The sequence below is a fragment of the Lissotriton vulgaris genome, chromosome 6 (genome assembly GCF_964263255.1).
Source record: "Lissotriton vulgaris chromosome 6, aLisVul1.2, whole genome shotgun sequence".
In the NCBI taxonomy this organism is placed as follows: domain Eukaryota; kingdom Metazoa; phylum Chordata; class Amphibia; order Caudata; family Salamandridae; genus Lissotriton; species Lissotriton vulgaris.
Window position 1 is genome coordinate 63733042 of NC_141694.1, and position 27195 is coordinate 63760236.

Below are 27195 nucleotides of genomic sequence, written 5' to 3' on the forward strand. Positions count from 1 at the left end.
CCATGCAACCTTTTATCCATCCATACATCCACCCTTTAATCCTCCCATCCATATATCTATCCTTCATCCATCCACCCTTTCATCCATCCATCCACCCTTTCATCCATCCATCCACCCACCCTTTCATCCATCCATCATTCACCCCCCACCTTTTTACACATTCATCCATGCAACCTTTTATCCATCCATACATCCATCCTTCATCCACCCTTTCATCCATCCATCCATCCTTTAGCCGTCCACCCTTTCATCCATCCACCCATCATTCATCCCCCCCACCTTTTCACACATCCATCCATCCATGCATCATTCATACAACTTTGTATCCATCCATACATCCACCCACCCTTGCATCCATCCTTCATCCGTTCACCCTTTCATCCTTCCATCCATACATGTATCCATCCATTCACCCATCATTCATCCACTTATCTTTTTACACATCCATCCGTCCATCATTCATGCAACCTTTTATCCATCCATACATCCTTCATCCATCTACCATTCCATGCTTCCATCCATCCACCCGTTCATCCATTGATCCATCCGTTCATCTTCCATCCATCCATCCACCCTTTCATCCATCCACTCATTCATCCACCCAGCTTTTCACATATCCATCCATCCTTCATCCTTACATCCATTCATCCACCCATCATCCATCCACCCACCTTTTCTGAGACTCTCTCATGGGGGGAAGGAGGGGGTGGTCAGTATCTCTGTGTCTTCCTTCTTTCCCCGCTCATGGGAGGGCATCTCTGTGCCTCCCTGCTGGGGGCAGAAGGGGGGGGGGCGTGTCATGGGACCCACAGCTCCAGGGGCGCAACATCCATTATACTCAAAGGGCTACACTACAGCCTGCTCCCCCAGACCCCACCCCCACCCACTTTCCCCCCTTCCCCATCTCGTGTGTGTGAGCCCGGCTGAAACCGTTTCAGGGACACACACAAAGCCACATCCGAGTCTTGACAAGTCTTTAAAAGACCTTCTACTTGTTAATGAGCCTTTGATGTTTTTCACACCTCGGTGTGAATTAGGCCTCAGCCATGAGCACCCTCGATCAGCCTAACGCCAGGAATTGCATGCCACTGACAGAATCTGCGACCCCCCTTCCAAGAACTCCACGACCCCCCTGGGGGTCGCGCCCCACAGATTGAAGACCTCTGTTCTAGAGGGAGGTGATTCAATCTGACAAAGAACATCTAACATATTTAAACTCAAAATAAATATTATCCCAATTTTCACCAGCACCAAAACTAATTAGAGCAAACTGCTAAAAACATTTCAACTCTAAATTAAATTTGCTTTCAGAGGACGTAGCGTAATAGTTCCAAATGATAGTTTTTATGTGGAGTTTAGTTTCAACCAGAGGTGCCTAAAGCGGTTCTAGGTCCTTGTCAGATTTTAAGAATAACTACAGATTGTCTAAATGGCTTCTACTCACTCACAGCATGAATATGTTTAGCACGCAAGTATTATGAATCTGTGAGTCTCCTAGAAAACACATCTGCGCTGCCATTACATAATAGTCAATTACTTCGACAGAATGCAAGATTATTACTTTTCTGTTTTTAAGGTAGAACCCATACCTCCTTCTTCATGACCAGGGTGATTTGATGAATAACACACTCAAAGAAGAAAGTCATAGCGTCCCACTGAAGTGCAGCTGAAGATGTGTTTTGTGCTGGAGAAAAGGACAAAAAAAGATACATTAAACCGTTCCCTGTATCACAAGGAGTCACTTAATTGACTGTATTTTTTTTTGTTTTTTTGGGCTGGTAAACACAAAATACCTAAAACAGTCATGGAAAAACGGGAGGTCAACCAGTGCTGCATTTCAGAAGTCTTTTATACGTGTGCCCCTTTTCCCAGCAGACTTCAATTGACATCAACGGAAAAGCACAGAAGAACGGCTAGTGCAATTTTTAGGTCTCGCCTGTCGATGCGCATGCGCATCGAGCAAGCGAGACTATGGTGGCTTATCCACTCTTTATCCCCAACTTGCAAGGAATCGTGGCGATTCCTTGCAGTGCACGAGAAATTTAAGCTCAATGCGCATGCGCATTGAGCTTAAAAGCGCGTGCACATGCCCCAAGCCGCCTGCCTTGCCTAGTCTCCCAGCTGGTGCCGCTCCACCCCCTGCGGCATCAAAAGGCTTTCACGGCCGGCCGGCCATGCTTTCAGTTTCACGACCGGCCGGCCGTGTGAAGTACATTTCTAAGCCCGCTCTCCCTGCTCCGCCCCCTGCTCCGGCCGAGACGCATTTCTCCTCCCTCCTCTTGGGTCAGGTTACCCTGCTTTCTCTCGCTTATTTTTTTTCTCCCCAAGTACATTTCTAAGCCTGCTCTCCCTGCTCCGCCCCGTACATTTCTAAGCCCGCTCTCCCTGCTCCGCCCCCTGCTCCGGCCGAGACGCATTTCTCCTCCCTCCTCCCCCCTCCTGGGTCAGGTTACCCTGCTTTCTCTCTCGCTTATTTTTTTTCTCCCCAAGTACATTTCTAAGCCCGCTCTCCCTGCTCCGCCCCCTGCTCCGGCCGAGACGCATTTCTCCTCCCTCCTCCCCCTTCCCTCACCTCCTCAAGCCGTTACTCGTTGTGTGTACAGGGCTGTGTGTATTAGCGCTTGTGCCTGTCCTGGTTTGTTTGCAGGTGCACACATTACACAAGGCTCTGCTCACTGACCCTAGAGGTAGGCCTCTGACCCGGCACACTCAAGTGAAAGATTCCTCACATAACCCACCGCTCCAGCTGTCTCTTCCTTCAGGCTGCCAGCCTTGAGCGTGGGGGGAGGAGGGGCTGCATACACTTCTGTCCCCGCCGACACGTCAGGGCATGCTGGAATTCAGAGGCCGCCCTCCACTCTGCCTTTCAGTGTACCGTCTGTCATGGCCACAAGCCAGCACCCCCACTTTCGCTGCAGACGAGCTAGGGCTTGTCTTTCTCCAGAGGCAAACAGGGCAGCCTGACTTACGAGAGCCCCCGCAGGCTCACCAACCCAAGGAAAAGCTGCATCTCCCCGGGTACGAGACAGACGTGTGCCACTCACCTCACCTCTTCCTGGAAGCCGGACTGTGGATAAATGCAGCCGTGGGAAGGCCCCATCCTACCTCAGGTTTAACATTTAATTCTACACCTCTTGAGGGTTCCTGTGATTAACCAACCAAAACCTTGCTGCTGAGCTCATAAACAGGCTGCAACTGAAACGGAGGCGGGCAAATTGCCGTGTGAATTCTCTCCGGCGCCTGCAAGTCAGCTTAACACCTCTTACAAAACATCACAACTCATCAGTGGCTTGACCTTTGAATATCTGCGGTGTAAAGGTTTATTAATTAATTCATTCAAAAGCGGCCCTTCTATAATTAGCTGTTTCTTGCCCACTATTCATGCCCAGCCCACAAAACCGGGGAACTAGCTGTAGAAACCTGATGAGAGCTGTTAGAACTCCTGGTAGCTGCCCTGAGACCCGAGCCATGCATGGGTGCAAGGATCGGGAACAGAGAATGCAAGGCTCTCGTTTAAGCTTATGACGCACTTGTCTTCACAAGAAAGTCAGATACTTCACAACAACCAGGCCTCATCACCCCTCTCTCAACAACCAGGACTCATCACCCCTCTCTCAACAACCAGGCCTCATCACCCTCTCTCACAACACTCTCTCACTCACCCTCAACCCCTCAGCCTCACCCTCACCCTCACTCACCCTCAACCCCTCACCCTCACCCCCTCACCCTCACTCACCCTCAACCCCTCACCCTCACTCACCCTCAACCCCTCACCCTCACTCACCCTCAACCCCTCACCCTCACTCACCCTCAACCCCTCCCCCTCAACCCCTCACCCTCACCCCCTCACCCTCAACCCCTCACTCGCCCTCACCCTCACTCAACCCCTCACCCTCACTCAACCCCTCACTCACCCTCAACCCCTCCCCCTCACTCACCCTCAACCCCTCACTCACCCTCAACCCCTCACCCTCACTCACTCACCCTCAACCTCAACCCCTCACCCTCACTCACCCTCCCTCACCCTCAACCCCTCACCCTCAAACCCTCACTCACCCTCAACCCCTCACCCTCAACCCCTCACCCTCAACCCCTCACCCTCAACCCCTCACCCTCAAACCCTCACTCACCCTCAACCCCTCACCCTCACCCCCTCACCCTCAACCCCTCACTCGCCCTCACCCTCACTCAACCCCTCACCCTCACTCAACCCCTCACTCACCCTCAACCCCTCCCCCTCACTCACCCTCAACCCCTCACTCACCCTCAACCCCTCCCCCTCACTCACCCTCAACCCCTCACTCACCCTCAACCCCTCACCCTCACTCACTCACCCTCAACCTCAACCCCTCACCCTCACTCACCCTCAACCTCAACCCCTCAACCTCAACCCCTCACCCTCACTCACCCTCAACCTCAACCCCTCACCCTCACTCACCCTCACCCTTACTCACCCTCAACCCCTCACCCTCACTCACCCTCACCCTCAACCCCTCAAACTCACCCTCACTCACCCTCAACCCCTCACCCACCCTCACTCACCCTCAACCCCTCACCCTCACTCACCCTCAACCCCTCACCCTCAACACCTCACCCTCAACCCCTCACCCTCAACCCCTCACCCTCAACCCCTCACCCTCACTCACTCACCCTCAACCCCTCACCCTCACTCACTCACCCTCAACCCCTCACCCTCAACCCCTCACTCACCCTCACTCTCACTCATCCTCACTCAACCACCCTCAACCTCACTCACCCTCAACCTCACTCACCCTCAACCCCTCACCCTCACTCACCCTCACTCACTCACCCTCAACCCCTCACCCTCAACCCCTCACCCTCACTCACCCACCCTCAACCCCTCACCCTCAAACCCTCACCCTCACTCACCCACCCTCAACCCCTCACCCTCACTCACCCTCAACCCCTCCCCCTCGACCCCTCCCCCTCAACCCCTCACTCACCCTCCCTCACCCTCAACCCCTCACCCTCAAACCCTCACTCACCCTCAACCCCTCACCCTCAACCCCTCACCCTCAAACCCTCACTCACCCTCAACCCCTCACCCTCAACCCCTCACCCTCAAACCCTCACTCACCCTCAACCCCTCACCCTCAACCCCTCACCCTCAACCCCTCACTCACCCTCAACCCCTCACTCACCCTCAACCCCTCACCCTCACTCACTCACCCTCAACCTCAACCCCTCACTCACCCTCACTCACCCTCACTCACCCTCACTCACCCTCACTCACCCTCACTCACCCTCACTCAGCCTCACTCAGCCTCAACTACTCCCCCTCACCCTCACTCACCCAAAACCCCTCACCCTCACTCACCCTCCCTCACCCTCAACCCCTCACCCTCACTCACCCTCCCTCACCCTCAACCCCTCACCCTCAAACCCTCACTCACCCTCAACCCCTCACCCTCAACCCCTCACCCTCAACCCCTCACCCTCAACCCCTCACCCTCAACCCCTCACTCACCCTCAACCCCTCACTCACCCTCAACCCCTCACCCTCACTCACTCACCCTCAACCTCAACCCCTCACTCACCCTCACTCACCCTCACTCACCCTCACTCACCCTCACTCACCCTCACTCACCCTCACTCACCCTCACTCACCCTCACTCACCCTCACTCAGCCTCAACTACTCCCCCTCACCCTCACTCACCCAAAACCCCTCACCCTCACTCACCCTCAACACCTCACTCACCCTCACTCACCCTCAACACCTCACTCACCCTCAACACCTCACTCACCCTCACTCACCCTCACTCACCCTCACTCACCCTCACTCACCCTCACTCACCCTCACTCACCCTCACTCACCCTCACTCACCCTCACTCACCCTCACTCACCCTCACTCACCCTCACTCACCCTCACTCACCCTCACTCACCCTCACTCACCCTCACTCACCCTCACTCACCCTCACTCACCCTCACTCAGCCTCAACTACTCCCCCCTCACCCTCACTCACCCAAAACCCCTCACCCTCACTCACCCTCAACACCTCACTCACCCTCACCCTCACTCACCCTCACTCACCCTCACTCACCCTCACTCACCCTCAACCTCAACCCCTCACCCTCAACCCCTCACCCTCACCCTCACTCACCCTCACCCTCACACAGTGCAATAGTTCTCAGACCATTTCAGTTAGAGCTTTTAGAAATGTTTATGGCTTTTTTTATTTGTAATACTTTAGCATTGGCTACAGGAAACAAAAATGCTAAACATTTACAAAAAAAACCCATAAACAATTCTTAAAGCACTAACTCTAATGGTGCGAGACCTATTGCATTTCCAATGCTTGTTAAAGAAGCAAGCCTACACCCCATGAAAATTACCACTTTTTTTTAGTTAAAAAAATGTTGAGACAATGCCGTTTTCTGTTACATGTATATAACATGTGGAATCAAAAAAGCTTCACACAACATAATTCCACATTATGGGCTTACTTAAACATGGATTACTGATGGTTAAAAATCATTTTACCAATTTATGTGAATATTGATCACTCTCTATCTTAAGAGCACTAATCCCCTTGCCTGGTTCATGTCCTATGTAAACACAAAAATATAACATAAGGGAACCTTAACACCTTAAGTGCTCATGACGAGCTCAGCTCGTCATGAGGCACGGTGCTCAGGGGCTCATGACGAGCGCTCACACGCGGGAATAATTCCCCTGCTGTGCTGAACGTTCCACGGAAACGGGTGTGGTCATGACGAGCTCAGCTCATCATGAGCACATGAGCAACGTGCCTTATGATGAGTTGAGCTTGTCATGAGCACGGGAGCGCTGTGCGCTCCCCCCTTCGCCCCCAGCACAGCGGGGGAATTACCCCTGCTGCGAAGGGGTTAAGGGGGATAGCAGGTCTTGTCTCAAGAGAAAATTGTTTTCAAATTAATTGATTCTGTAGCACTAAATAAAGAGGTAGGAATATGTGTGTGATGCGTTCTGAATGCTCAACTATAACCTGCATAGAATCCAACAACACTGTGGTAACTGCTGTGGAAAAGTGCCCCTTTTTAGGTCAAGCCTAGCGCAGCGCGCATGCGCTGCTCTGCTCTACTTTATGTAAGGGGCTACAAAAAAACTCAGCACACGCTTGTGCGTGTGGTCAGCTTTCGTTACAGGCTATTGGGCTTTGCGTGCGTCTTTCTAAGAAAGACAGCACGCAATTGGGCAAAGGCGGGTGCATGTTCAGCCTTTGCTCCGCCCACGGCCTATTGCTTGCGGCTACACGCACAGGCCACTTCTGTTTTCAATAATTGTGCCCAGACATGGGTGCAATAATTGAAAACAGAACGCTCGCTGTGGCGGGCGCGCGCCACTCGTGGGCTTGTTAGGGTGGTTGTCTGCTGCTGCTCAGATGGGCAATCCTCTCTTGAGCTGACTGCGCCACTTTCAAGCGGAGCCCCTGCTTCAACGTTAATCCGAGATCGCTTTGTTTATCCATCTGCTGCGGATTTGACATTTGGCTTTTGGACGGTCAGACCTTTATTCTTTTATATCCTTAATTTGGGGGTGTTTGACCTACTAGAGGAGGAGGGGACAGCTTGGAAAGCTGTGAGAGCCCACCAGCCTACAGTGGGTAAATGGATGTTCCAGGAACAGCTCTATTGAGGTAATGCTGACATTTGTTGAATTCGTTTTTATTTTTCATTAATAGAGAGGGGCTCTTGGGGGCCATTGTGAAGAGTTGTTTCGATGACTTATAAAGAGATCATGCAGAAGGCCGCATTAGGGCTTTCACCTTTCTATAGCCCCTCCTTTCTAGAAGTGCTCTCGAGAGATGCGTTTCTTCTTGTTTACATACGTTCATGTTTCAAGATCGATGCATGACTAGGTGCTCCAGTGCCGATGTACTTCTTTGCATTCTGGGACTTAAAGTCAGTTATAGAGCACCCTTGTGTCTTGTTTGTTTACTTGCTTAGGCCAAACCCCGGTCCGACAAATCGCACACACTAGTATGGTAGGGGCGGTAAAACCTTGTGCAGTCCACCCCCTTTATATTATAGCCTGTGGCCAGAAGATGGACTTGATGCGCTTCCAAGTGAGAGCCTCTCCTAGAGCCCCGTGTGACTCACTACAAAGGCCTATTTTTATGACGTCATATAGAAAATCGGAATTGCAGAATTTAAAGAGCTGTAACCGGACTGCTGAGCTCCTCGTGCATACACTTATGAAACTTGAGAGCTGTGCTGGACTGAAAGGGAGCTTTATATATTCGACCAGCACGCTACTGCGTGGGCCAGCGCATCATTTGCATTAGAAATAAAGTTGTAATGTAAGTGTTTCTTCTGATCACTTCCCCGCTGTCAGTCATGGAGGAGAAGCTCTCCCTTGCTGTTGTAAATAATTTGATTAATATTTAACAGGTGTCTAAATGAACTAGTAGACTACCGACCTAGTATCTTGTACAGCACATTAGCGAAAAGAATGGTAAACAAAAATAAACTGAAGCAGCCAACGTCATTTTTCTGCGGTTTTATACAGCGCGGACTGGGTCCCAAGTAATTGGAGCCCGTTACACAAGTTATTTGAAACAAGGTGATGTTTATGTTTATATTTTTTAAGGCACGGGAGATTAAGTGATCTGCCCAGAATCACAGGATGTTGAGTCGCCACCGGGGCTCACTAGTTTCAAAGTCTGCACCTCTGACGTGCTCCGTACTATAGATATTTTTAACACTGCTCAGTTTACCCCAGAGGTCAGGTGATTCGTTTTACTAGCCCTCTGCCCTGTGATGGACCTTTGTGCACCAGGATGAGTGTCATTGCACTTTACTTTCACATGCTTGAAAGGCATGGGGGGCACATTTTTGCTTCAGGAAAGAATCCATCGCCTCCCTACAACACAGTGGCCATGGCCCACCTTAGTGCGTGCTAGAGTGGTGCTCAGAGAGTGGGGGCCTGAAAGCTGCAGGGGACACCGGCTCTCCTCGGGGTACCCTGTTTCTGGTAGACGAGAATGCTCTGTGTGATGCTGAGGGGACAAGGAGGGCCTCAGCAAATTGTAGCCCAAGTACTGGATGACACCGGCTCCCCTCATGGTACCCTGTTTGTGCCAGACTAGAAGAGGATGCTCAGTGAGATGTGGTGGGCGGAGCTTGTTGTAGTAGAAATTGGTCTCCACTTTAATACAATCAAAACAAGCATTGGCATAGGCAATAGGTCTCACCATTGGGACCTTTTAAGTGTTTAGCCATGCAACACTTGATATTGTTGCACCAAGGATAATGTGCAGGATAACTAAACACTTATAAGGTCCCAAAGGCGAGACTTATTGGCTATGCCAATGCTTGTTGTCATGGTCATCCCCACATTTTGCTCACCAATACTGATGTTTTCGACTGGAAACCTGCTAGCCAGTCCCCAGTGCCACTACTCTTTTCCTAAAAAAAGGTAAAAGATACAATTGTGATACAAGTGGCATAGACTGTGGCACCCCTGCAAGTCCCTAGTAAATAGTTCCCTTGCTACCAAGGGCATGGTTACCACAGAGGGTCCCTAAGGACTGCAGCATGGCTTACTCCACGCTAAGGGACCCCATACAAATAATATGCAGACTGCCACTGCAGGCTGTGTGTCATAGTGCAAACAATGAGGAAAAGAGGACATTGAACACACCCTTGTGTGCCAGGTCCAAGTCACTGCATAGGACATATGTAAGTTACCCCTACAGGAGGCCTTACAGACCTAAGGCAGGGTGCATTATATCCTATGTGAGGACCCAATTGCATAATGGCTTTACTAAAATGTATGGTGTTTGGTAACAAACACCTTGTCTTAGTAAATCAATACTGATTCCAGTATTGGATTTATTATGACCTGCACCCAGAGAGCACCTTAGAGTTGGTCCATGAAACATAATAATCCTTTAGTGTGCTGGCTGACTAGTCCGGACCAGCCAGACACTACATATGAGTTTCTGACCCCAGGGTTAAGAGCCGCGCTCTCAGTGGGTCAGGAACAATGCCTGCTCTGGCAGGAGGGGTTATCACCTCCTCCAAGCAGATGGTTAGTGGATCTGCCAATCAAGGCCAAAGTCATATGGGGTGCAGTGACCCCAAGGGAAAGTAGCCCATTGGCTACTACCCTTCACTCCCCTTAACGCCCCTAAATCAAGTATTTAGGGGGGAGGGGGGGACCCTGGCACCAGAGAAGCAGAATCAGCAGACTCAAAAAGGACACCAAACAGCCGCAACCAGTATGAACTGAGGGGCAGCAACTGACTTGGCACCAACCCTGCTGGGTCTTCCTGCCTGCTGTCCCCGACAATTGCAACCAAGATGACTCGTCCTGCAGCTGTTCAGCCTCCTAAAGCCTGGGAGGGCTGCCAGCATTTCCCAAAACAGCCAGCATCTCCTCTGGAGTAGCAGAGCTTCCCTTCCCTGCATCCTGAAGGTACCGAAACGCAAGCTATGATTACCGAACTGCTGACCTCCCTGCTTCACCGACGCAGCAGCCACCCAGGAGGAGGTGTTCCATGCTCCCAGAGGCCAGCCCCATCTCCCTAGAGAGCAAGGAGATGCTAGACCATCCAGGAATCCTCCAGCACCAATACCCGGGGTACCGGAACCCTGCCACTTTGTGTGGAATTTGTATGTGGGTCTCTTAGGGTGGCATAAGATATGCTGCAGACCTTAGGGACCCTCTTTAGTAAACCTGCCCTAGGTACCTAGAGTACCATTTACAAAGGGCTTTCAGGGGTGCTAAAGTCCTTAGCTGGTTGTAGCCCAGTTAGACATTGCCTTGTTTTAGGGACGGAGCACTGGCACAGAGGTCCGGTTAGTCAGTTACAAATCAGCATCTAAAAGCTAAAAAGGGGACAAAATGTGTGGGTGGGTGGGGGGTAGAGAGGGGGGTTTATGCAAAAAAACATGGTTCCTTACGCAATCCCCCGACCCACAGGTCAGGAGACTCAGCCACAATCTCAGAGAGCCTTCCACTCCACAGAGACCGGCCCTGAGAGCACTCCACTGGCTGCCAATACGCGAAAGAGTCATCTTTAACGCGCTATGCGTCACCCATATGGCTCTGCAGGGCAAAGGACCTCCGATTCTCAGGAGCCTGAAATGCCCGTATAAATCATGCCGGGCTCTCCGGTCGGACTGTGGTAATCTTGCAAGGGTCCCCAGAGTTATGAAGGCACGTACAGGGGGTCGTCGTTTTTCCTTAAATGCAGCAAAAAATTGGAACTCCCTCCAAAATTGGATTCGCGCAGAACCCTGTCATCTTAAGTTTCGAAAGGCACTCAAAACTATTCTTTTTCCAAAGGACACCTAATTATTGGTCTCATCCTCAGTTTGCTTTTTGTTCTATTTTCTGTTAGCGCTGGGTCGCTCTCGGGCAGCCATGCGCTTTATAAATTTAATTTCATTTAATTTCATTTCATTTCCTAGTCTGTCAGGCGAGTAAGGGAAAGGGCTGCATTGTTGCAGGGGATGCTCTATCTCACATCCTTCTGTCCAGGTCACTGACTCAGGACAGCTGACCTATCCCACCAGAAATAGGACCCAATTTAAACTGCACAAGATCTGTTTGACTTCTCCTTTCCTTGAGGATAGAGGTAGCTACCTCTGCCATCTCTATTGTTAATATTGAAAATGTTGATACTGTATAAAAACGAAATTGCATCCTTATTGACAAATTCCTCAATCATGAACTCCACGCCAACCCTGACTGAGAAATACGTAATTAGGCAGGCCCGGAGGTAACCGAGTGGCAGGTCACAGGTAGGGTTGTACGCGCAAACAGGAAAACCCAGATCGATCCCACAGATTGGCGCAGCAACACCACAATGGTCCAGGAAGATTGCCCCAATATAGCACATATGGCCAGAGGCGTGCGGGCATTCCCAATACATCATAATGACAGATGCCACATGAAGTTACAAACATTTAGCCAATAAGGATACAGCACACAGTGATTACGCGCTCCCCTGACTGACCTCTGGACACATTACCCACTTGACGCATTGTGTCCACGCAAGGCCGAGGCCCACCTGATTTCTTCATCCATTACAATCATTTGTGGCTCCAAAAAAAGAAGACATTCCTTACCAAAAAAGGATCGCCAGAACCATTTTATTTCATTCAATGAACTGAATAAAAGTCTATTTTAGACCAATTGTAAATTGAGAACGTCCTCAGACCCTATGCCTGCGCACTATGCCCCATTGTTTAATCAAACAAACTGTTCCTGTTTTGCCAAATCCCTTGTCTCTTGTTTTTTCAAGATATTTCATGTTCAAGCAACATTTTTGCAAGCCACCTTCTGAGCTGATTGGTACCTCAAACCCAACTACAGCCAAAGGAAGGGGACCCTGCCCAGAGGGATTTTAACTTGCTCAACAAAGAAGGTAAGTAGACACTGTAATTGATAGAAAGTTCTGCTGAATTCGCAGGGCGGAGGCCTATCTTGAAGCAGCCATCACAGAAGCCACATCGGAACCTTAGTAAAGCTTGTGACGCATGAAACTAGTGAAAATCGTGAAAAGAAAACCTGGGTTCCCTGCCACTCACACAATTCTGGCATATTACCTATTTTATATGTCCTAGCTAAGTAGACATAAGGCGGCCTTGGAGGCGATCCCACAGAAGTCGCCTTTTTCCGATAGACAACACACTAGGAAAGGAGGATATTTATTGTATTTGTTGTAGGTGTTTACAACTCAATATTATATTTTTAGTAGAAAAGTAAAAATGGGTTCCTCCGTGCCTCCAGTTACCCAACGCTGTTGGCATCCGATGGTATGCTTTTTCAACTGGGCGTGACAAAGTCTGATTGCTTAGACCGCTGGGAATGACACACATGGTACGCTTAGCCCCTGGGTGTGATGCAGGGTGAGAATCAGACATTTGGGCCTGGGAGATTAGGTGTCACTTCTGTTTGCTCCAAAACAATAGAGGAAGTATAGAGGAATTGATAGAATCACCCTCCTTGTAGATCCACATAAGCAAAAAGATTCTATCAAAAAAGTGCAAGTGTTAAATTTATAGTTTTTACAGTTTTTTTATTAAGGAAGTGTAGGATAAGGCTCTTCATCAGGCCAGTGAGATGAAGGCACTATGTGCTTTTAAAATACCCCTCACACACTAAGAATCCCTTAGTGTCATGCTTCATCATTGGGGTCTTCCCGTCCCTCTACGGGGCGGGGCGTGCTACGACCTACGAGCTACGCGGGAGCACTATTTTTTGTGATGAAAGACTATGTGTTAGTGCAGTGTCAGTGAAATTGGTGAAGTGTAGGGACCTTGTGATGTGGGTAAAAAATTAAAAAATTCCCTGGCTAGTCGAAAAAATAATTTTATTCACTTCCCTGGCTGGGAATGTTAACAAGTGCTAGCGTGCCTCATTCACACACTTACCTCGCTGCCCGCGATGGGCCGGAACCCAGCCGGCATGGCTCCGACCTGGGTGGGACGCTGTTCAGGCCTCGACCAAGGTGAAAGGTCACAGGAGGGTGGACCCGCTGAGCGCTGCTCCTGCAAGAAGTCCCCAGGAAGCCATGGGATGGGGGCACAGGGAGGGACCCTTTAAGGATGATGGGCACCGTGTGGGCGAGGACGACTTCTTCGCGCTGCTTCTGGGAGCTCCGAGGAGTGAGTGGGCAAGGAGGGGTGTGGAGGGCGGGGTAGGGCTGGCACGGGAGGGTGCAGAGGGGAGGTGAGTGTGCTCGGCTTCACAGGGGCTGGAACGTCCTTCAGAGCGGAGTTCCTGCCCTCCGCCTGCTCCTCCCCCCACACCGCCCAGATCCACGCATCACCGCCGCTACCCGGGACTCATAACCGCTCAGAAAACACACCGCCAGCGGCCCGGGACCCGTGAGCAGCATCGGAGCGGCCGCGCTGGGATTGGCTCGCTCAGGGAGGCTCGCCTGAGAAGGACGCGCTGCCATTGGTCCACCGCCAGGGTCTACACGAAGGAGCCGCGCTCCTATTGGCCGAGGACCAGAGAGGCGTGCGGCGTCATCAGGGGCTCGTCCCGAGAGCCGCGCACGGATTGGACGCGCGCCTGTGCCCCTCGAGAAGAGGCGCTGCTGCCGGGGAAGTCCTCCTGCCAGCCCCTGGGCCCTCGCGTGACTGCTGCCTACCCCGCGTGTGGCAAACTCGTCACCAGAGATCCCCGACTGTTGTGGGGGCATAACGAGGAGCACAGGGAAGGTGACCGGAAGCGCTGAGAGCGCAGGAGAGACAGGGAACTCGCTGTCCACTCCTCCTCCGGATGACGTGGCGGAGGCTCGGCCGGCTGGGCCAATCCCAGCGCGGCCCTGGCTGGAGGCACACGGCTGCTTCCTTCGGGCTGGATCTCGCTGCAGGCAGCATCTCCGGTCTCCCTCACAACACGGGAGACCGGCAAGGCAGGAAATGGCTTCCCCAAGGAAGGGGGAAGCGGAAACCACGTCCTCCCTGCCCCGCCCACAACCAGGCGGCGGGCCGGACATCTTCCGGTGTTTCCAATGTCGGCCCAGATTCGGGGGCGTTCCCGAGAACAGGCTTTCCGCTGACGTCGCCAAAAGCCAAAAATTCTCAGGAACGCCCCCGAATCTGGTCCTGCATTGACGGACAAACGTGTCTTCCAATGGCTAGCCTCCATTTATGGAGCTAGCCAATGGAAGACGGGGGCGGATTCCAACCCCTATACTATACTCATTAGGTTTTTCCTAGCACATGCGTACTTCGTACGCATTGGCTAGGCAAAACCTAAAAAGGGGTTATGAGGTAGGGCTGTTGGCACCTACCAGGTCGACATGTTTCACAGACAGTCCCCTACTGTCTGATCAGGACCTCTGATGGTCCCTACTAGAAGGTACTCAGTTCTAAAGTTTGCCTAGAGTCCTACAGACCTAAAACCAGCAGATAAAGGGGGTGCCACTGTAATTCAAAGCAAAGAGCGACTCCGCAGGAACTGCACAGAGGTCAGCAATTTCAGCAACTTCAAAATTCAATCCAAAGACCTAAAGAAAAAGTTAGAGGAACGTCAATATCCCAAAAAAATCATTGACCAAGCCTACAAACGAGCAAAGAATAATTGCAGAGAAAGCCTTCTGGAGGACAACATTCAAAAAGAAGAAGAGCGAAGACCAATCTGTGTTACCACATTTAATACAAGTTCCAATCAGGGGACAAAGATCATCAACAAGAACTGGAGTATTTTGAAAAGTGGCAACCTCAAACTGCCAAAACCTATCTTCTCCCATAAAAAAGCACAGAGCATTCGAGACTTGCTAGTTCATACTAGACCAAAAACCGACCACAGCAATCATGCGAAAAATGCGAATTTTGTGCAAGGTCACCACCCCTGTGGAAATTGTAAGGTCTGTTGCCTGACTAAGAAAAGCACCACACTTACCTTCAATGATGGCACAAAATGGGAACAGAGAAGCTTCAGTAACTGTGATAGCTCAAACGCTATATACCTCATCAAATGCCCATGCAACCTGGAGATCGTGGGTATGACCAGCCGAGCCATCAAGATAAGGATAGGAGAGCACAAAAGTACAGTTAAATGTAAAAAAGCTAGTACAAAACTAACCAATCACTTCTTGGAAATGGGCCACAAAGCAGAGGAAATGTCCTGGACAATAATTGAATTGGTCGCAAGAGAAGAACAACTCGTAGAGAAGGAACAGAGGTGGGTGTTCCAAATCAAATCCAACAAGAACGGCCTAAATGATGACATCCCCTGGGGCCGACTATGATACAAGATGATCTAAGCATCCTATTTTCTGAATGAAACCAACCGGTTCATATTACTCCTTAAATGAATCCTTTAAATTGACGTTGACCGTAACACCAACTAACCACCCTTGTCTTTGTATGAAATAATACCATTGTCCCATAACTAAGAAAAATATTTTTCTAAAAAATTTTGTATTGTAAACGATAGACAGAGGAAAAACCCTATTTTCGCACCAACGAGGAAGTGTTCCAAAAACACGCGGCCATTTTGGGTTAGCAGACTAGTGGTTGTAAACAGTGTAAGGACGATGACACTGCACAACCGGCTTCCATAAAATGAGGAGAGCGATGTGAAGCCGATGTTTTCCTCGGAGCGGCACGAGGGCAGGACTAAAGCAGTGCTTACAAGCGGATACGTAAGTAAATCGACTGTGAACAACAGTCGAGAACATCAGGCCTTCACAAGAAACGAGGTAAAAATGCTTTCGCGAACAATGTTGTCTAACGAGAGGATCCCCCACAGACCCATGCCCTCACCACATCTTCAGCAAAGCAGATTCCATCATAGCACCACATCTCCGAGACGTCATCAACTGCTCCCTCAACTCCGCCACCTTCCCGGAAAGCTGGAAACACGCCGAACTCCGCGCCCTTCTGAAAAAACCCACAGCGGACCCCACCGAACTCAAAAACTACCGCCCCATCTCGCTCCTTCCATTCCCGGCCAAAGTCATTGAGAAAGCTGTCAACAACCAGCTCGCCGCCTTCCTCGAAACCAACAAATCCCTCGACTCCTCACAGTCCGGCTTCCGAGCCAAACACAGCACTGAGACCGCCCTCATCGCAGCAACAGACGACATTCGAACTCTACTGGACAATGGAGACACAGTCGCCCTCATCCTCCTCAACCTCTCCGCAGCCTTCGACACAGTCTGTCATAGCACCCGGTTACAACGCCTCAGAAACATCGGAATCCAAGGAAAAGCACTGGAATGGATCACCTCGTTCCTTGCCGGAAGAACCCAGAGAGTCCGCCTCCCACCATTCAAGTCAGAGGCCACTGAAGTCATTTGCGGCGTGCCACAAGGATCCTCACTCAGTCCCACCCTCTTCAACGTATACATGAGCCCCCTCGCGGCCATTGCACGCCAACACTACCTCAACATCATCTCCTACGCTGATGACACTCAACTGATCCTCTCACTCACCAAACACAGGTTCAACGACCACCTAAAAGAGCTAAAACTGACCGTTCGACAGGCAGAGAGGCAGTGGAGAAAAAATTACTGCCCCTTACTAAAAACCATTTATCTCACATCAATTGCTGAATACAAAACTGCAATCCTCACCTCCAAAACCAATTATTTTTCTACAAAAATAATGTCAGCCAAAAACAAACCTAGGGAAATCTTCGGCATAGTGAATGACCTGGCCTATTCCGACAGAGCCTCACCCCAAATCCCTCCATCCCAGCCTCTTTGCGACCAACTTAACACCTACTTTTTGGATAAGATCGTTACCATCAAGGCCAACTCCCCCCCCCCCCTCGTCTGCCTTTGTTGATCCCTCCCCTCCCACCGTTCAATGTCATCTTACCTCCATTCCCCCCCTCACTGAGGAAACATTCCTGGAGATACTCCCCAAAGTAAAGTCGGGTTCCCCGGCAGACACCTGTCCGGCACGAATCCTGCAACAAATCTATTCCTCTTGCCCTGAACCCCCCATTACTTTCCTCAACAGCTCCCTTGCGCAGGGAGTAGTGACCCCTGCACTCAAATCAGCCACCATAGTACCCATTTTAAAGAAGCATGGCGCTGACCCGTCCATCTCAGCCAATTACCGCCCCATTTCCCTGCTGCCCTATTTGGGCAAGGTGCTGGAACGCCATGTCACCGCGGTACTCCGCACCCACGTAGAGGCTAATGGGGGACTGGCATCCCGCCAGGCCGGCTTCCGCCCCAGGCACTCGACGGAATCAGTTGTGGTCTCGGTCCTGGACAACCTCAGGAAGGGTATGGATCACAACAAACACCAGGCGCTGGTACTCCTCGATCTCTCCGCCGCCTTTGACACAGTGGACCACACCATCTTACTGTCCCGTGTCAAGGCGGCTGGAATTGAGGGATCAGCCCTGGTCTGGCTTTCCTCCTTCCTGAGGGACCGCACCCAGGCGGTACGGCTAGGAGACTTCACGACCACCCCACTCCCCGTCACTTGTGGTGTTCCCCAGGGCTCCTCTCTCTCCCCCTTACTGTTCAACCTTTATATCTTTCCTCTTATTTTCGCACTTCAGCAGCTGGAGGTCACCGTATATAATTATGCAGATGACCTCCAGCTCATCTTTGACCTATCCTCCTCTCCCCTCTCTGTCTCTAATTTCCAGTCCACTATGACATTCATCAGGGACTAGATGAACCACAACCATCTCAAGTTGAACCCGAATAAAACCGAGTTGGTTCTCACCGGTGGTTCTTCCAGTCCCTGGAACTCTCTTTTCTGGCCCTCCTCCCTTGGTCCCGCCCCCACTCCCTCAACCACGGTCAAAACACTGGGTGTTAAAATGAACGACCAGCTCACCCTCCATTCACAAATTAGCTCTGTGGTCTCCTCCTGCTTCCTCACCCTCCGAACCATCCGCACTGTCTCCCGTTTTTTTCCCCCCCAGGGCACTCAAGGTGATCATGGCCGCACTGATGATATCGCGGCTGGACTATGCCAATGCCCTCTACAACGGCATCCCTGCATACAGCCTGCGGAGGCTCCAGATGGTCCAGAACCAGGCGGCCCGGTTGGTCTATGGTCTTTCACGCTATCACCACTTCACACCCCTCCTCAGGGAGCTTCACTGGCTTCCTGTTAAGGAATGCAAATGCTACTTACCAGTATGCATCTGTTCTTGGCATGTAGGGCTGCTGACATTCATATCTGTGCATAGACCGCCACCTAGTGTTGGGTCCGGATGATTGCACATTGTTGTCCTGGAAGAGTCTTCGAAGTATCACGAGATAGGTGGCTCCTCCCCTGGACTACAGTGCGCATGGGCATCGCCTCCATCCCCAGATTGTTTTTAGCCATTGGCAGAGATGGAGTGAAGAATGTGAGTGATGACCATGCTATGAGCATATGTGTTTGTATGAAAAAATACTGCAGCTGCTACAGGTGCCGGGGAGGAGGGCGGGCGATATGAATGTCAGCAGCCCTACATGCCAAGAACAGATGCATACTGGTAAGTAGCATTTGCAGTTCGAGGCATGTGGGCTGCTGAATTCATATCTGTGCATAGAATACATAGCAGTCCCTCCATTAACGGCGGCCGCCCGTGCCAGCTGCAGCAGTCTGAAAAAGCGTTTTTAGAACAGCCTGACCAACAGCTGCCTGCTGTTTGGAATGCACGTCTACACAGTAGTGCTTAGTGAAAGTATGTGTGGTAGACCATGTGGCTGCTCTGCAGATATCTAAGGGAATGTTACCTAGGAAAGCCATAGAGGCCCCTAACTTCCTAGTGGAGTGGGCCCTCGGTGGGATAGTGAGAGTGCGCTTAGCTTTAGCGTAGCAGATCTGGATGCACTTTACTATCCATCTAGCAATCCCCGCTTTGGAGATAGCGTTTCCCTTGTGTTGTGTGGCAAAAGCAACAAAAAGTTGTTTGGTTTTGCGGAAATCTTTAGTCCTGTCCACATAGTACATCAAGGCCCTTTTCACATCAAGGGTGTGGAGCATGCGCTCCGCCAGCGTCTCTGGGTTTTGGAAAAACACCGGCAATTCAATTGTTTGGTTAATGTTGAATTGTGAGACTACTTTGGGTAAGAATTTAGGGTTAGTGCGGAGCACCACCCTGTTAGCATGTACTTGGAAAAAAGGTTCTTGGATGGTGAGTGCCTGCAACTCACTAACCCTCCGTAGCGATGTAATTGCTACTAAGAAAGCCACCTTCCAAGTCAGAAACTGAAGCTCACAAGAGTGCAGTGGCTCAAAAGGAGGACCCATCAGCCTTGTAAGAACCACGTTGAGGTTCCATTCCGGAGCTGGTGGAGTCCTTGGTGGAATGACCCTTTTGAGTCCTTCCAGAAAGGCCTTGATAGCAGGGACCTTAAAGAGTGACAGGTGCTGCCTATTTTGGAGGTATGCTGCCATAGCAGACAGGTGAATGCGGATGGAAGAGTACGCTAGATTACATCGATACAGGTGAAAAAGGTAACAGATGATGTTTTGAATGGAAGCATCTAGCGGGTCAATGTCGTGGTTCACACAGTAGATGACAAACCTCTTCCATTTAGCCGCATAACAAGCTCTAGTAGTGGGCTTCCTTGCCTCCCGAATGATGTCCATGCAATCGGGAGGAAGATTGAGGTAGCCAAACTCTAGGACTTCAGGAGCCAGATCGCCAGGTTGAGCTGTTGCGGATCTGGGTGCTGAATGTCGCCATGGCTCTGCGTCAGAAGGCTGGGAGTGAGATGAAGCCTTTGATGCGGTACCACGGAGAGTTCCAGAAACGTGGTGTACCACGGTTGGCGAGCCCACGTTGGAGCAACCAGGATGAGCGTCATCGAGTGTTGCCTGAGCTTGCGTGCCACCAGCGGTATCAGAGGTGCTGGGGGAAAAGCGTACGCAAATCTGCCTGACCAGTTCATCCACATCGCATTGCCCTGTGATTGGGGGTGTGGGAACCTGGCGGCGAAGCTTTGGCATTTTGCGTTCTCCTTTGTGGCGAATAGGTCTATCTCTGGATGACCCCACATTTGGAAGTACGGTTGGAGTACCGATGGATGTATCTCCCACTCGTGCATTTGATGGCCTGCTGAGGAGGTCCGCCATCTGATTGTCCTTGCCCGGGAGGTGCTCTGCCATGAGGAAGATGTTCCTCTGAATGGCCCACTTCCACATGCTCTGAGCCAGATGAGACAGCTGTGGAGAGTGTGTGCCCCCCTGTTTCTGGATGTAGTACATGGCCGTCATGTTGTCCGTCCGGATCAACACAACCTTGTTGCACAGATGTACTTTGAACGCCTTTATGGCCATGAAGATTGCCATCAGTTCCAACACATTGATGTGCATCTTCCTCTGCTGTAGTGTCCATAGTCCCTGCACAGTGTAATGGAGTACATGCGCTCCCCATCCCTGGAGAGAGGCGTCCGTCGTCAGGATAATCTGTGGGACAGGCTCTTGGAATTGTCGGCCTTTGCAAAGGTTTTGTGGATTCCACCAATGCAGAGAGTTGTATGCCCGACCGCTCACCAACACTAGGTCTTTCAATTGCCAATGAGCCTGAGTCCACTGACGTGCTAGGCACTCCTGAAGCGGACGCATATGTAGTCTCGCGTGCGGGACAATGGAGATGTAGGAGGCCATCATGCCTATCAACTGCATGAACACCTTCGCTGGAAGCGAGTGTTGGGGTCTGAATCGTTGGATCAGCGCCTGGATACTGGCGATTCTCACTGAATTTGGCTGCGCAGTGGCCGCCAGAGTGTTGATCGTTGCGCCCAGATACTGTCGCACGTGGGCGGGCTGGAGATGGGACTTGGGGTAGTTCAGTGAGAAACCCAGATCGTGCAGGAGATGAATGGTGCGTGACACATGGTCTACGCACTGCTGTTCCGTCCTTGCCTGAATGAGCCAGTCGTCCAGGTAAGGAAAGACGTGGACGTTTTGGCGACGGAGATGCGCCGCCACAGTAGCTAGGCACTTCGTAAATACCCTTGGTGCCGTGGTGACACCGAACGGCAGGACCTTGAACTGGTAATGCTGGTCTAAGAGCGTGAATCTGAGATACTTCCTGTGGGAAGGATGCAGGGGGATATGAAAATAGGCATCTTTCAGATCCAGTGTAGCCAGAAAATCCCCCTGCTGGAGCAGGGGAAGCACTTGCTGCAACGTGAGCATATGGAAGTTCTCCGAGAGTATGTACCAGTTTAGGGGCCTGAGGTCCAGGATAGGTCTGAGGGATCCGTCCTTCTTGGGAATTAGGAAATAGAGGGAGTAAACCCCTGTTCCCCGCTCTCGCAATGGAACGAGCTCTATTGCCCCTTTTGGCAGCATAACTAGAACTTCCTGCTGCAACAAGGTCAAATGCTCGCCTGACATAGGACGGCTTTTTGGGGGTATGTCTGGTGGAATGGAAGTAAGCTCTAGACAGTACCCGTACTGGATAAGGGACCTCACCCACCTGTCCGTGGTGATGTTCTTCCACGCCGGCAGGAACTGCTGAAGTCTCCCCCCAACCGGTGTTGCATGGTCGGGGGGCAGTGACCAGACGTCACTGCTTGTTGGTGGTGGTGGACCTGGAGCCATTGTTTCCACGTCCCCTGCCTTTGGTATTATTGCCTCTGTAACCACCTCTACCCTTGTTGTTATACGAGGGCTGGGTGTTACCTTTGTAGTATTGTGCGGACTGGGATGCCTGTCCCCGGGAGATGCCTTTTGAATTTGAACGGCGAAAGGAACCACCCCGAAACTGCTGACTTTGTAAAGCCCCCATCGACTTTGCAGTTTCGGTATCCTTTTTCATTTTTTCTAGTGAGGCATCCACCTCAGGGCCAAACAGATGGTCAGGATTCACTGTTTGACCTAAAATAGTGGTTTGGATGTCGGGCTTGAACCCCGAAATACGAAGCCAGGCATGACGTCTAAGTAACACACTTGTATTGATGGCTCTAGAGGCTGTATCTGCCACGTCTAGAGCACATTTGATGGATGCATTTGTAATGAGTTTACCCTCCTGAATGAGCATCTCTCCTGCCTCCTTGTATTGGTCAGGCAAGTGTTGCAGAATGGCCTCTAATGTGTCATAATGGGCCCTATCATAACGTGCAAGCAGGGCTTGGGTGTTAGATATTCTCCAGATGTTAGCTGCCTGTGCAGCAATGCGTTTGCCCGAGGCCTCAAAGATCTTGGACTCTTTGTCTGGGGGAGGAGCGTCACCAGTAGTTTGAGAATTCGCCCTTTTCCGAGCGTTGGAAACAACCAAGGAGTCCAATGGAAAGTGTCCCTTGATATAAGTGGGATCCGTGGGTGCCGCCTTATATTTCCTGCCGATGCGAGGGTTGACCACCCGCGCCCGGGTGGGCTCTTTGAAAACCTCCGGTGCATGTTTAAGCACCCCTTTAAGCATCGGTAGCGTTTTGACTTGCTTTTCAGCTACCGAGAAGGTGTCGAATAAGAAGTCCGCATCCACGGGGTCTGAGTGCAGCTCGACGTCGTGGTTCGCCGCAGCTCTCTCTATCAAAGCATTGAAGGCCGCCGAGTCCTCTGTCGGGGACGTCTTGGTGGTGAAAAGTTGAGTGTCCTGACCCGACTGCGGGTCTTCTGTGTCGCCTCCTGCGGCCCAAGGCACATGCTCCTCCTCCGGATCCGAGTACGCAGGATAGTTGTACTCGGCATCTTCCTCGTCCGCATCGGCCGCGGGGGAATGCGTCGGCGAGTGTTCCAAGGCCTGTGGGGACACAGGTTCCACCAGAGCCGAAGAGTCCGCAGAGTACTTTTTATTCTTGAGCGGGATCTTAAAAGGTTCCAACGCCGGCTCCGACGTGATCTTTCGTTTGAGGAGCGACAGTTTCCCGGTGTTGGCGTCGATAATGACCTCACGACGCTCTTCTACCGCAAGCGGTTGGAGCCGAAGCTTTGACACCACCAAGGCAGCTTTCGGCGTTAACACCTCCCCTGAATGTCCGCCCTGTTTCGGCGCGAAGGCCTTCGGCGCCGACTTGGGTGGAAGGATGAAACGAATAGGCGTTTTCTCTTTAGTAGGCTTAGGCGTGAGCGTAGGCACTACAGTGTCCTGATTGGGAACCACCGTGGTCTTTCGGATCCGCTGTAAGGATTCCTCCACTTTCTTTGTAAAGGTTGCCGAGGGTTGCACCTGCTCGAGCGACCCCTCATCTTCGAGAGCCTGATCGCCGGTAGGCTTCTTCTTCGGGACCGACGCCCCATGCCTAGGCGCGTCGTCGCCCTGACGCTTCTTCGAAACAGTCTTCGGGTCCCCGACCCCTTTCGGCGCCGACGCGGTCGCGTCGGAGACCTTCGCCTTTGGCGTCGACCCCGAGGGCTTCGGGTCGGCCATCTTGGCGTGGCTCTTCGAGTCGGCCATTTTGGATTTCTTGGAAGTTGACGCCTCCAGAACCTTCTTTACCAACGCAACTTTCAGTTTCGGTTTCGCATCCGAGGGTGCGTGACCAGTTGGTTTCACTTTTGTTTTCTTCAACAGAAGTGATGGCTTAGAAATGTCCGTGACCGGGCCCGGAGGCGGGGACGTAGGACTGATAGGCAGATCTTGGGTAAGGCCCGAAGGCGATCCCTCGACCTGGGCCGTATGAAGGGGAATAACCCCTGAGTCTGATTGGGGATGCACCTCCTCTGAGCTATCTCCCATCGTGGCACAAGCCTGATCGTCGTCCCCTACCTCGTCGGAGACTTCGTCAAGGTCCGCGTCACCCGCGTCGTAGTTTTCCTCCTCGGACGCGGGGCCAGAGTCCGACTCTCGCACGTCGCTTCTCCCTCGACAGATTCCTGGAAAATGTCATCTGGTGGGGGCGCCGAAGCCGACAATTGAGCCTGGAGCCGATTGGCCCGGCGAATCTTTAAAGTCTTCTTGCTTCGGAACTTCGAACACGCCATGCAGGTGTCTTCGCGGTGATCCGGCGACAAGCAGGTATTGCACACAGGGTGCACGTCGAGGTGTGAATATTTGGAGTGACACAGCGGACACTTTTTGAATGGAGTCCGCTCCATAGCAAAAGTTGTAGTGTAGGCCCGTCCGCGCCGAAGGCACGTGGAAGGGCAGCAAGAGATAGGAGCTGAGAGTCAGAAAGAAACCCGTACGCAACTATACCGACGCCCAGCCTAAAGACCTTTTGGTCTCGAGTAGAAGTTGAACAACTATCGGTTCCGACAGAGGGAACCGAAACACATCCGAACCCAATGGCGGAAAAAAACAATCTGGGGATGGAGGCGATGCCCATGCGCACTGTAGTCCAGGGGAGGAGCCACCTATCTCGTGATACTTCGAAGACTCTTCCAGGACAACAATGTGCAATCATCCGGACCCAACACTAGGTGGCGGTCTATGCACAGATATGAATTCAGCAGCCCACATGCCTTGAACCGTTCCCTTTTTAAGACCGGCTGCATGGTTTTCAAGGCCCGCCAAGGCACTGCCCCCGCCTTCATCTCCTCGCTAATAAAAGAATACGTCCCCACCAGAGAGCTTCGCTCTTCTTCCAAGTCTCTCCTTCAAATCCTACGTTTCAAACGTAAAAAGTGGGGTGGGACCAACTTTTCTACCTTAGCTCCCACTTTCTGGAACTCCCTTCCCGACCACCTTCGTTCTGCCACTCACTATTTTTCTTTCCGTAAAGACCTAAAAATGTTCCTTTTCAAACAGGCTTTCTCCGTGTAACAATCCAAGAAACTCTGTCGCTCCCTGGAGAAAGCCTGGAAAAAAGACCCAACCACCAGCACCAAGGACGCCTTCAAAAACGCCACCCGCATTCACCACCGACTGATCCGGAATGCCAAGAAAGCCGCCTTCAAGGACCGACTAGATAACAACGCCCACAACAGCAAGGAATTATTCAACATCGTCAAGGAATTCACCAACCCCTCAGCCAACTCCAACGACATCACCCCCTCTCAAGCCCTCTGCGACTCCCTAGCCTCATTCTTCCACAACAAAATTGCTGACATCCACAACAGCTTTGACAACCGACCCGAAGACCAACCCACCCAACCCCCTGCAGGACCCCCACCCCCCCTGAACATCCTCAATGACTGGAAGCCAATCTCCACTGAGGACACCATCCGTCTGATGAACTCTATCCACTCAGGATCCCCCACAGACCCATGCCCTCACCACATCTTTAACAAAGCAGACTCCATTATAGCACCGCACCTCCGAGACGTCATCAACTGCTCCCTCAACTCCGCAACCTTCCCGGAAAGCTGGAAACATGCCGAACTCAGCGCCCTCCTGAAGAAACCCACAGCTGACCCCACCGAACTCAAAAACTACCGCCCTATCTCACTCCTTCCATTCCCGGCCAAAGTCATTGAGAAAGCGGTCAACAACCAGCTCGCCGCATTCCTCGAAACCAACAAATCCCTCGACTCCTCACAATCCGGCTTCCGAGCCAAGCACAGCACTGAAACCGCCCTCATCGCAGCAACAGACGACATTCGAACTCTACTGGACAATGGAGACACAGTCGCCCTCATCCTCCTCAACCTCTCCGCAGCCTTCGACACGGTCTGTCATAACACTCTTTTACAACGCCTCAGAAACGTCGGAATCCAAGGAAAAGCACTGGAATGGATCACCTCGTTCCTCACCGGAAGAACCCAGAGAGTCCGCCTTCCACCATTCAAATCAGAGGCCACTGAAGTCATCTGCGGCGTACCACAAGGATCTTCACTCAGCCCCACCCTCTTCAACGTATACATGAGCCCCCTCGCGGCCATCGCACGCCAACATAACCTCAACATCATCTCCTACGCTGATGACACTCAACTGATCCTCTCACTCACCAAAGACCCTAACACCGCCAAAACCAACCTGCATGAAGGAATGAAAGGAGTAGCCGAATGGATGAAGCACAGCCGTCTGAAACTGAACTCAGACAAAACAGAAGTCCTCATCCTAGACACCTCCCCCTCCGCCTGGGATAAATCTTGGTGGCCAGAGGCCCTTGGAAAAGCACCCATCCCGACGGACCACGCACGGAACCTGGGCGTCATCCTGGATTCCTCACTCTCGATGAACAGACAAATCAACGCCGTTTCTTCATCTTGCTTCAACATTCTACGCATGCTCAAAAAAACATTTAGCTGGATCCCCACCGAAACTAGAAAAACAGTCACCCACGCTCTGGTCACGAGCCGTCTGGACTACGGAAACACCCTCTACGCCGGTACCACCGCAAAACTCCAGAAAAAACTCCAACGCATCCAGAACGCTTCAGCCAGGCTCATATTAGACATCCCGCGTAAAGATCACATCTCTGGACACCTGAAAAACCTCCACTGGCTCCCCGTCAATAAAAGGATTACTTTCCGGCTCCTAACCCACGCACACAAAAAGCTCTACGAAATCGGACCCGAATGCCTCAACACAAGGCTGTCCTTCTACACCTCCTCCCGCCAACTACGATCCGCCAACCAAGCCCTTGCCACTGTACCTCACATCAACAAAACCACAATAGGAGGTAGATCCTTCTCCTACCTGGCAGCTAAAACCTGGAACTCACTTCCCACTCACCTTCGCCTTACTCAGAACCACCTAGCATTCAGAAAGCAACTTAAAACGTGGATATTTGACAAGTAATTCCCCACCCTTCTCCAAGCGCCTTGAGACCCTCTGGGTATGTAGCGCGCTATATAAATTTATTGACTCGACTTGACTTCTTATCTACGACAGGTTTATTTTGCCTCTGTTGCCGAACCCTCTACTAGCGCCAAGAAACCGTATGGTGCACGCTGCGCTTTATAAATGTTTTAAATTGG

The 27195-nt window shown here is 51.5% G+C and overlaps 1 protein-coding gene across 1 annotated transcript in view; it reads right to left on the reverse strand.

The window, feature by feature from the left end:
• The window catches only part of LOC147706789 (exportin-5-like), a 1247062-nt gene that overhangs the window by 955810 nt on the left and 264057 nt on the right, over positions 1–27195 (reverse strand). Inside the window, exon 13 of the mRNA XM_086925922.1 lies at positions 1590–1684. Within this exon, the coding sequence (XP_086782048.1) occupies positions 1590–1684 (95 nt within the window). The remainder of the gene's footprint in view (positions 1–1589; positions 1685–27195) is intronic.